The sequence below is a fragment of the Rhinopithecus roxellana genome, chromosome 13, assembly GCF_007565055.1.
Source record: "Rhinopithecus roxellana isolate Shanxi Qingling chromosome 13, ASM756505v1, whole genome shotgun sequence".
Taxonomy (NCBI): Eukaryota; Metazoa; Chordata; class Mammalia; order Primates; family Cercopithecidae; genus Rhinopithecus; species Rhinopithecus roxellana.
Window position 1 is genome coordinate 101,323,092 of NC_044561.1, and position 11,547 is coordinate 101,334,638.

The 11,547-nt window shown below is 47.4% G+C and overlaps 1 protein-coding gene across 1 annotated transcript in view; it reads right to left on the bottom strand.

The window, feature by feature from the left end:
* TGM3 (transglutaminase 3) overlaps nt 1-6,842 on the bottom strand; it is a 46,765-nt gene extending 39,923 nt beyond the window's left edge. The window contains exon 1 of the mRNA XM_010379017.2: nt 6,740-6,842. Within this exon, the coding sequence (XP_010377319.1) occupies nt 6,740-6,746 (7 nt within the window). The 5' untranslated portion in view covers nt 6,747-6,842. The remainder of the gene's footprint in view (nt 1-6,739) is intronic.
* Between the last annotated feature and the right edge of the window lie 4,705 nt (nt 6,843-11,547).

An 11,547-nucleotide genomic window follows, 5' to 3' on the forward strand; every position in this document is an offset into this window, starting at 1 on the left:
GCCTGCCCAGAACTGCCTGCATACAGGCTGCTCATGCAAGGAAGAAATAAACTTCTGTCTTATTTTCCTAAGCTATTTTTTTGGGGAGGGGGGGGTGCCATTCACCATCAATCACAGCCAAACATAATCACAAGTATGTTAATGTAACCCCTGCCTATTTATTCTGTGGTCCCTCTTTGGCAGAGGTCATGTGAAAAGCACACAGAAAGACTCCAGATGTGAAAGGGAAGTTGCTATTCTGCCGTCTCAATCATTGTCAGCCTGGCTCTGCAATTGAATCACCTGCAGCAGACGAGAATGACTTGGTCGCCGGGTATGTGATGGGGCTCTCATTTCCTATTCCAAGGACGACCACCCCACAGAGGGGCTGACAGGGGGCCCAATATGGAGTGATGCTACTCTAGTGACTGGGACTATCCCTAGCCCCCACCCAGACTCTACTTCCTGTATCTTTTCTCTAGACATAGATGCATTTTTATTTTACAGAAGTCTAGAGTTAATGAGGGCTGATAGAAATCCTAAAAAGTGGCTGAGCACGGTGACTCACACTTGTAATCCCAACGCTTTGGAAGGCCAAGGCAGGAAGATCACCTGAGGTCAGGAGTTCGAGACCAGCCTGGCCATCATGGCGAAACCCCATCACTACTAAAAATACAAAAATTAGCTGGATGTGGTGATGTATGCCTGTAGTTTCAGCTACTTGGGAGGCTGAGGCAGGAGAATGGCTTGAACCTGGAGGTGGAGGCTGCAGTGAGCTGAGATCTCACCACTGTGCTCCTGCCACTCCTGCCTGGGTGACAGAGGGAGACTCTGTCTCAAAAAAAAAAAAAAAAAAAATGCTAAAAAGTGTCTAGCTGAGTGGTTTTCGAGCTCTATTGAGAGAGGCCAAATCAAGAAATCTAATAGTCTTTACATACATGGATCTGGAAATGACACGAAGTTTCACAGGGCTAATGCTTACTATGTATCAGGGTACTCTGATATTTTCTCTTTGGCTTTTTCTCTTTCTTAATGGCTGGTCACAGTCCACTAAACTGATTTTACAACCTGCTAATGGATGGCAACTGGCAGCTTGAAAAACAGTGATGTAATCTAGTATGCCCACATGACAGGTCAGAAAGCTGAGGCCCTGAAAGTGGAAGCCATCTGCAGAGGTCACAGAGTTGAAGCAGATCTTAGCCCAGAAGCCAGGTCTCAGATCCTGGTCACCGACAGGCTGTGAGTCATCCCACTTCCCACCCCTAGACACTGGGAACATCTTTAGCCCCTGGCCAGCCCTCCTCTGGCTCCAAGGACACAGGTGCTTTCCTCCTCAGCACCCATCTCGCTCTCCTTTCTCTCTTTCTAGCCTGTGCCATTTCCTTTTAACTTCTGCCACATATCCTGACATTTGCAAGCCCTGTGCAGCACAGGTGGCACAATTTCTTGGCATTCAGGCAGAGTAAGAGGCTGGTAAGGATGAAGAGAAATGAGCCCTGGATTGGTGCCTGGACCGGCGAGAGGCCCTGAGCAAGGGTCTCAATGTCTCTGAATTGTACTTTTCTCATCTGTAGAAGAGGGACAGTGAGACCTGAATATCTTCCCTCTTAGCGTTATTGTTGGGATTCAACATATACCCATCACTAGCACCGGGACACCCAGAGATTGGGGGAAACAAATGCCTTGGGATCCCATATATAATGGCAAAAACAAGCATTTTAATGGGCTTTCAATGGGCTGCTATTGAGGACATCTTATGTGTCAGACACTGAGCTAAGCATTTCACCTGTGTTATGTCTTTTAATAGTCACAAAATATTGACTATTAAAAAGATGTTGCTATCCCTATTTCACAGATGAGGGATTTGGAAGTCCAGTCAGGTGAAGTCACTCAATATCACACGCTCAGGCAGAGGCTGGACTCAAGCCCAGACTGAAAGCCAATTTTGCCTGAGCAGATATGACCCCAAGCTGCTGCCCTGCAGCCAACCAAGGCAGCAGTGACTTAGACACAGGTCCTGGAGGGGCCATCCACAGCCTTCTCTCTGCCTAGACACCCTATGGTCAGGGCAAAACAAGAGGACAGGAGGACTTCTCTTCCTAAGCGAGAGTTTAGAATCTCTGAGACCAGAGGCTGTCAACCCTAGCTGCCCAGAAGAATCACCTGGAGAATGTTCTATTGCTCTGAGACCCATCCTAGGCAAATTCAATTAGAATCTTTGGATAGGGATGACACTGGCATTTCTTTTCTTTTCTTTTCTTTTCTTTTCTTTTCTTTTCTTTTCTTTCCTTTTCTTTTCTTTTCTTTTCTTTTCTCTTCTCTTCTCTTCTCTTCTCTTTTCTCTTTCTTTCTTTCTTTCTTTCTTTCTTTCTTTCTTTCTTTCTCTTTCTTTCTTTCTTTCTTCTTTCTTTCTTTCTTTCTTTCTTTTCTTTCTTTCTCTTTCTTTCTTTCTCTTTCTTTCTTTCTCTTTCTTTTCCTTTCTTTCTTCCCTCCCTCTCTCCCTTCTTTCCTTTATTTCTTCCTTTTTTTTTTTTTTTTTTTAACAGACTCTCTCTGTTGCCCAAGCTGGAGTGTAGTGGTGTCTCTAGGCAAATTCAATTAGAATCTTTGGGTAGGGATGACACTGGCATTTCCTTCTTTCTTTCTTTCCTTCTTTCTTTCTTTCTTTCTTTCTTTCTCTTTCCTTCCTTCCTTCCTTCCTTCCTTCCTTCCTTCCTTCCTTCCTTTCTTTCTTTCTTTTTTTTTTTTTAATGGAGTCTCTCTCTGTTGCCCAAGCTGGAGTGTAGTGGTGTGATCTCAGCTCACTGCAACCTCTGCCTCCCGGGTTCAAGCGATTCTCTTGCCTCACTGTAACCTCAGCCTCCCAAGTAGTTGGGACTACAAGTGCACACCAGCGTGCCCCACTAATTTTTGCATTTTTAGTAGATGAGATTTTGCCATATTGGTCAGGCTGGTCTCAAACTCCTCACCTCAGATATCTGCCCACCTTGGCCTCCCAATGTGCTGAGATTACAGGCGTGAGCCACTGCACCTGGCCAGCATTTTCTTTAAAGCTCTCTTGGTGATTCTAATGTGCAGCAAGGACTGAGACTCACTACCTTAGGCCTGTTTATCATCTACACTTATCAAATCTCCTTCACATGAATTATCTGACCAGAGCCACCCGGCAGCTATAGCAAGGAGGCAGGGGAGGAGTCACTGTCCTCTTTTTACAAATAAGGAAAATCAGGCTGAGGGAGGGTAAGGCTGACTCCTTCTGACTCCATCTCTCAGCTCCTACCAAGATCCTGGGCCTTGTGCCCTCCACTACTAAGCGAGATTTCCTAACTTCAGCACACACCCCAGCCTGGCACGTGGGCCCTGGGGAGGAGAATGATTGCTCCATCTGCAGAGACAGCCCTGCGGGGCGGAGCCAGCATGAAGTTATTTGAGGTGAACAAGACGAGCGCACAAGCATGAGGACTTTGGACTTGGGAATGGATGATGGGGGAGCAGGGAGAACTTGTGCTAAAAGGTGCTTAATGGAGAGGGTCCCCTGGGAATCGCCCCTGATTGGAAAATGTAATTCATCTCATAGGGTTTTTCTTAAATCCCCCAAGACAAGGAGAAAACAGGCTCATGAAAAAAGTTTCCAGGTAATCATAAGCACCCATGAGGTGGATACTGCAATAACCCCATTTTGGAGATGAGGAAACTGAGACACACAAGTTAAGTCACCTGCCCAAGACTACTCATCTTGTAAGGGGCAGAGTGGAGACTTGATCCAGAGAGCACCTCTGAACCTTCATTCTTAACCCGTCAGCTATCCTGTAAGGAATCCTACAGGAACAAATGCTGAAATACGGGCAGCTGCCATTCCCGGTGGAATGAAGCTGCTCATGGGCTGTCTCTAAGGAACAGGGAGTAGCCACTGTCCCAAGTGGAAGAAGGTCACGGAGCCAGGGAGAGAGGACGCAGCTGGTCCTCATTTCAAACACTGAGCAGCTGGAGTCACAAGACTCTGAGCCCAGAGGGGTGATCTCCTTTTCAGAGAGAGGGTGGATATTGCCTTGGTCCCAGTGCCAGATACAAAAATGTGAGGAGGGCCCAGGAAGCACCTAGAAGATTTACAGAAGAGAAGGAGGCCGGAACCCAAGAGCAATTCCTGACTGCTTCCATGGGAGGGAGGGCAACTGGTGTCCCAGCTCCAAGGAGAATGGTTTCGTGGCAGACCCCGACGCTGGGAATGTTACAGGTCCTTTGGGAGTGCAGGAAATGAGGCCTTGAGATGGGAAGTCCCTGAAGCCAAGGCCAGTGCTCTGCCCAGAAAAGTAGTTGGCAAGAAAGCTCGCTGCCCCAGAGGGACAGAGCCATTAGTCCCCAAAACAGAGCTTCTGGTCTTTTGCAGGCAGAAGCCTGTGGTTCAGGTGTGTACCCTGAGGACTCTGCCACTCACCCAGGGCTTCCAAGTAGCTTTGGGGATGGGGAACCTTGCCTCCTCCCCTCCACACTGGGGCCCTCGTCTGTGCTCACAAGCTGCTCTCCCATCCACTCTGGGGATGCCAGGCCACTTGGTGCAGACCACTGCCAGGCCTCCCTCTACTACCTTCATTTCTAGCCACAGCCCAGGCTGCCTTCTCCACCAAGGGGCGGAATAATGGAGTCCCTTCTGATTGCAACAAGAACCTTAAATTAGGAGCTGGACACAGAGCCCTCTCAAAGCAGCACACATGTGATCCTGATAATCCCCTGGGTTACACCTGCTCACACTGACATTTATTTTCCTGTTCCCTCTGCCCTGCGAAACCTCTCCAGATCAAGTCCAACTCATTGTCCGTGACCAAGTACCATTCACTTCTCAGTCTTCCCTATCCCAGATTCCAGACGAGACTAGTCTCTTTCTCTTGTTGGTCCCCGTAGCACTTGCTTTGTATTTGTCATGCAGCTTAATAACAGTCTGCCTTGCATGCTACTTACCTACAAAACTGGTGTTACCAAAAAATATCAGACTAAAAGCTACCAAGGGCAGAAACCACATCTCATTCACCTCCATATTTCCCACTGCTCCTGGCACAGCTCTTCTCCCTTAGGTGTTCAGTGAATAAATTCATTAATCCAAGAAACATCGACTGGGAACTTCCTGGCAAGTGACTTGGAGCTGAGCTAGGAACTGCATGTGGGACAAATTTAAGGGACTGAATGTATTCACCTGTCTCTCCACCACCTTTTCAAAATTGATTTTCTCCCAACCAGTCTCATTCTGTTGTGACCTTAGAACATCTCTGGTTGTTAACAGAGACATTTCATCACGGCTCACAGCGGGCAGGCCATTCCTGGGAGTCCACGGGAGGTCCTGCACAGGGATGGGAGTGCACATTCCCAGGGGCTGGGCACATGTCTGTCCACTCCCTGGCCCTGGTTTCTTTTTGTGGAGAAAGAGAAGTTAGTACTGGAAGGAACCTCAAAATGCATTCATTTCCAATCTTTCATCTTGAAAACTTGAGACTCAGGGGTGGCAGAGAACACACAAGCAGTTGGTCACAAAGCTCAAATGAGAAGCCAGGTTCAGAATTACTTTTCTGTGTTCCGGATATTATGTGCATTTATGTAGGAGTTCAGCTCTGGCAGCAGGACATGGTGGAAAGGGCATTGCTGAGACCTAGCCGGCTCTGTGATGGATTAACTGTGTGTAAGCCTCCACCCCTTCCTGGGCCTCAGTCACCTCTGGAGGGAGGGAGATGGGCTAGATGACATCTGACCTCTCCTCTTGCTATAGTATGTAGGGTTCAGAGCTCCTCTTCTTAGCATCCCAGCCATGCCATACATTACAGCAAGGAATGGGAGACAGGGGAGGGGACCCAATGTGCAATCACCTTTCCCAGTTTTTGTGGCTTCCGAAGTAGCCAGCATTTGCCTGTTGCATCTGGCTCAGTGATTTCTTCGGCCAATCTTCCAGCAGCCCTAACTGCCATTCACGATATTTTTCAGGTTTGATTCCTATCTTGTTTGGATTTGGCGTCCCTGTCAACCCACTAGGCTGAGCACACAAGACAGATAATAATTAGCATGCTGCTTAGCAGGAGTGCTGATTAACAAAGGCCCAAATCCTCGACAGTAACCACAGAGCTGGGGAACCTGCACTTCCTGTTGTTCTTTGTAACCCCTGTTCCCTGGTGCTCTCCTGTGAACCAGGACATCTTGTGGCACAGCTGCTCCTGCTACGGGGATGCTTCAGCTCATCAAGTCACTTACACAGAGTCTGTCTGGTGCTTCCAAATGTGTAGTTTGCGCCTAAGTAAGTTGATTTGAAATAAACTGGTTTCTTTCCAATCAACGTACATATTGCCACTCTCGCTCCCTGGTAGCTCTGAGATGTGCTTCTTTGCTGACACTGCTGACAGCTGGATCCAGCTACACTGAAACACGAGACCCGAATCCCGTCTGCTTTGGTTTTACGGGCAGTGACGAATGTATAAAAGAAACACAGACAAGGCAAAGCTTGTCCTCTGCCTAAGGAGATGCAACCTCCAGCTGCACTGAACACCCTGCCCATTACTCAGAGCTACATTCTAATGATGTTCTACCCCAAGAATATGCTAGAGGTAGCCAACCACCACTGAGAAAGAGCCGCCTCTCGCTAGCACCCTAAAATGCGAAGTCCGGCCTTCAGAGCCCCCGAGGCAGGCAGCTGTCCTGGCTGGACACTCTTGCTTCGCAGGCTGGCCCAGGGGAAGCACAGGCTTCTGGCAAGGACCTGATGGAGAAGATGCCGGGCACTCACCAGCCATGTTTCGCCCTCCTCTGCCTCTTCTCAGGCTCCTCTGGGAATGGCACGGACAGTGCTGACAGACAGGCTGCCAAGGATTGCCTTACCATTTATAGAAGTCTCTCCTACACACCCCAATTAGAATTCTAATGAGGTGGGCGAGGCACCAGGTCATTCCTGTAGTGCCTGTAAACGTTTCACTTACGACAGACTTGTCACCCAATGGACATGCATCATGTTTGTACAAGACCAGCTTGGGGAGAAGGGGGCAGATAATAAAGAAACTCAAATAGTTCGCTTTTATAATTTTATAAAATGACGGACTGTTTCCTGGATGGTAGGGCTTAGGAACTGATGACATGCTTTTCTTGTTGATCCTGGGAAGTTCTCTCTGAATCAAAGAAATGTCTCAGCAGAACCCAGAAGTAGAAAATTGTGAGGTCCTTTCTCATGATACACATATATTAGCATCTTCCACTTGCATAGGGAAGTGAGACACAACACAGTTCGTTTGTTTAGGGTTGTAGTGTGGCATAAACCATTTGATTTGGAATTAGAAGCCGTTGGTTCTGATGCTGGCTGAACCCTCAGCGGTTTCCAACCCTTGAAGCCTGGAAGCCTTGCTTGTGGTTGGGGATAATCACTCCCACCCATCTCAACTCACAAAGCTGTGAACACGATCACATGAGATGGTGCACCTGGGAAGTGTCACATGGGAAGTGCATGCATGTGTGCCACGATGGGTTAAACTGAGATCATGCCTGTCATTGAATGTCAATTTCAGTCCAGATTTGGGGGAAAATTGTTGTTTTTAATGAGGCAGCAGGAACAGCCTCTAACCTTATGCTTCTGCCATGTCTTTCTCAGACTGCAGGGTTCGTCACTGACCCTCACTGGGCCCACCTTGACATTGGTTTAAAGGATGGGTATGGAGTGGGGAGAAGCTCTGACATTCTACATGTTTTTGTTTGCTTGATTGTTTCTAAGGGGATATGTTTTTTCAAAGTTCCTATTATCAATATTTACAAATATCAAGGTTTACAATGGACAAAGGAGTGAGTATACATTCTTTTAAAGTAATGCTTCAAGGATTCACGAGAGAACAGAAATGTCCCAAGGTTTCCCCCAGCATAGCAGTGGGGAAGGAAGACCGAGCACCATGATAACAAGGTTGGATCTTTAGGGAGAAGTGAGAATGTTTGATCTCGAGAAAGATAAGACTGAATAGACAGGTGGCTTGGAAAATTGAAGAAGAGAAATCAGTGTCCTTTCTCTGTCCTTTAGGCCCCTGCAGCCTTTTGTACATCTTAGGACCTCTATTACCGTATGTATCCACTGCACTGGAACTACCTGTTTATATCTGTCCCCATCTCCAGACTGAGCTCCTTGAAGGCACAGGTTGCATATTATTCAAATCTTTTTCTCAGAATCTAGCACAGGGCTTGACATGTGGCTGGAACATGCACATTCTTGATAAGTGAATCAATATCACTGTAAAGATGGGAATCATAACTACCGATTTAGTGCTTACTAATAATAGCTAATTGATTTAGTGTTTACTGTGGACAGGCACTGGCTAAACACTTTACATATATTAACTTTTCTCACCTTCATAGCAACCCTACACAAAAGGGCTATTATTATTTCCATTTTATGGGGGACAGAGAGATTAACCTGGTCTCCAACCATGAGTTTCATACCCATCTGTAAATGGTTCTAGAGTCTTTGTTTGCTTAACCTTGGAGGTCAGCACTTAAACAAGGCAGCCTTTCCCAAGCCTCTGGGGCTCTAAGACAGCTGGCTCTACACCCATGCCAGGCAGAATGGGATGTACTTTGGCTCTGGCAGATGACTAAGAAAAGAGCAGAGGGTAGAGAGGGATATGGAAAGAGCCTGGACCCAAGAGGAGACTCATGTGTGGTCTTGGCCCCTACCCAGGGCACTAGCTGTGACACTGGGCGAGGCCGCATGACACCAAGTTCATCCTGCCAGAAAGCTGGAGGACAGCTCCATGAACGGCATGGGATGAATAGGTGTGAAAGTGCTGTGTATGCTTCTGAGTGTGGTCTAAAGGAAAGGAGGGTTTTTGCTTATTATTGTGGTTGTTGCTGTTGGCCTGGGAGCCAAGGAAAATCAGACCCCGGGCACTCCTTTCAATGACCTGACAAAGAAAGCTGCAGCGGTGACAGGGAGGTGGTACTCCCCTTACAAGGGAACCTGAAGACACATAATCTTGGCTCTACCAATCAAAGCCATTGTTTCCTCAACTATAAAACTGAATGGAATTGCTCTGAGAATCAAAGGAGATGGTGAGTGTGAAAGGCTCAGCACAGCGTTGGGCACAGCCCAGTGTAAGAAGTTAGTATTAATAATATTATATTATTAGCCTGGCTGGGTGCCATGGCTCGTGTCTGTAATCCCAGCACTTTGGGAGGCTGAGGCGGGAGGATCACTTGAGGTCAGGAGTTCGAGACCAGCCTGGGGAACACGGTAAAACCCAGTCTCTACTAAAAATACAAAAATTAGCCAGGCATGGTGGTGCATGCCTATAATCCCAGCTACTTGGGAGTCCGAGGCACTGGAATCACTTGAATCCGGGAGGTGGAGGTTGCAGTGAGCCGAAGTCACACCACTGCACTCCAGCCTGGGTGGCAGAGTGAGACTTTGTCTCAAAAAAAAAAAAAAAAAATTACATTATTAGCCTCAAAGTCCCTGAGTGCCACAGGTTTTGCAAGGGGTCCCACAGGTTTGGACAGTGGTGTCTGACCACTGACCACTTGGTCTTCTCTAGAAGGGTCTGTAGCTGGTCAGTCTCGATCCCAGAGTAATGTAGTAAAAAAGACCCCTGAGTTGGAGTCAAAAGACCTGGATTCAAAGCCAGGCTTTGGAACTTGTCCACTGTGTGATGTTGGCTGAATTCTTTTACTTCTTTGGCCCTCGGTATCCTCATCAGCATGATCCACACACCTTCCAGGGCTGTCATGACACTCAAAGCCATGGTGACATTGCGGGTGTGATGCTTCTCTGTAGACAGGCTAGTGTGACACAGCCAGCTTGCCTTCTCCCCTCCACAGCTCCTCCAGCCATGCTGCCTGAAGTCTTTGCAACTGACCAGCAGTAGGGCCCTGGTAAGAGTCTGCCCTGCATTACTTAATGTTGGGTACTGGAGGATTGCGCCATGCCGCAGCCGCAGCCCCAACCTGCAGGCAGACTGTAATTTGCAGCTGTGTCACAATTTCAGCTAAATGATTTTCAATTCATGGGTGGAGCCACCCAGCTACACACAGGATGAAATTCCTGCTTGGCCACACTCCGCGCCTCAGACTGCAGTGAAGACGAAGCATGCAGATATGGGCTTTTAAAAGAAGCCAATTGATCATTTGCCTTTTCTCTCCCTCTAATTAAGGGATTTAGGATTGTTGAAGATTTCACAACACGTGTAGAGACACAGAATCTTCTGAGAAGTTATCCAGCCCTTTCTAGCATGACACATGTCTCTTGACAACTCCTAGGATGGGAGATTTTTATTTTTTATTTTATTTTGAGTCGGGAGTTTCACTCTTCTTGAGCAGGCTGGAGTGCAATGGCGCGGTCTCAGCTCACTGCAACCTTCGCCTCCTGGGTTCAAGTGATTCTCCTGCCTCACCCTCCCAAGTAACTGGGATTACATGCACCTGCCACCACGCCTGGCTAATTTTTGTGTTTTTAGTAGAGATGGGGTTTCACCATGTTGACCAGGCTGCTCTCCCTTGGCCTCCCAAAGTGCTGGGATTACAGATACAAGTCACTGCGCCTGGCCGGATTTTACACTTCTCAAAGCAGCCCATACTTGTACTTCAAAAGCTCTGGCTATAACATTAATTTCTAGGGTGGTTCTGTTTAAGGCCTATCTTCCCCCCATTTCATATGAGCTCCAGGAGGCAGGGATTTTGTCTGTACCAGTCCCTGTTTCCTTCCAGTGCTTCGCAGGTGGGCTCTCACAAAACTCAGGTTTGGCCAGGTGCAGAGCCTCACCCCTGTGATCCCAACACTTTGGGAGGCTAAGGCGGGAGCATCATTTGAGGCCAGGAGTTTGAGACTAGCCTGGGCACCATAGTAAGACCTCATATTTACAAAAAGCAAACAAATAAATGAATTAAAAAACTTGAGTTAAAGTGCACTGAAAAGACCAGAAAGGTCTTCATTATCTGAACTGAACATTTATTTCCCTAGAGTTTTCACCCACTGACCTTCACTGCTCCCCAGGATGCTCACAGAGACCACATAAAGCAAAGCCATCTTTTCCTTGGTCCAACAATGATTCTACTCTCCCCCAAGTCTGGCAAATACACCTTTCCTCCCAAAAGTCTTCTCTTTCATAGGTCAAACATTCAGTTTCTTCAGCCATTCCTAGCGAGTAAGGTTTGGAAGCCACCATGTTGTCCCTACCATCTGTTGCCCTGTGAATTGTACCATGTCCTTCCTCTGGGAAGGGAGCTTCAGTGGCTTCTCATGGCCTAATATAGCCCTAGTTCCTTAGTTTGGCAGTGGAAACCTTTCAGAATATGTTCAATCTTAATTCCATTATTTTATACTACTTTTTTTTTTTTTTTTTTTTGAGAGTCTTGCTCTGTCGCCTAGGCTGGAGTGCAATGGTGTGATCTCGGCTCACTGCAACCTCCTTCTCCTGGGTTCAAGAGATTCTCCTGCCTCAGCCTCCCGAGTAGCTGGGATTACAGGTGCCCACCACCACACCTGGCTAATTTTTGTATTTTTAGTAGAGACAGGGTTTCACCATGTTGGTCAGGCTTGTCTCGAACTCCTGACCTCAGGTGATCCACCTG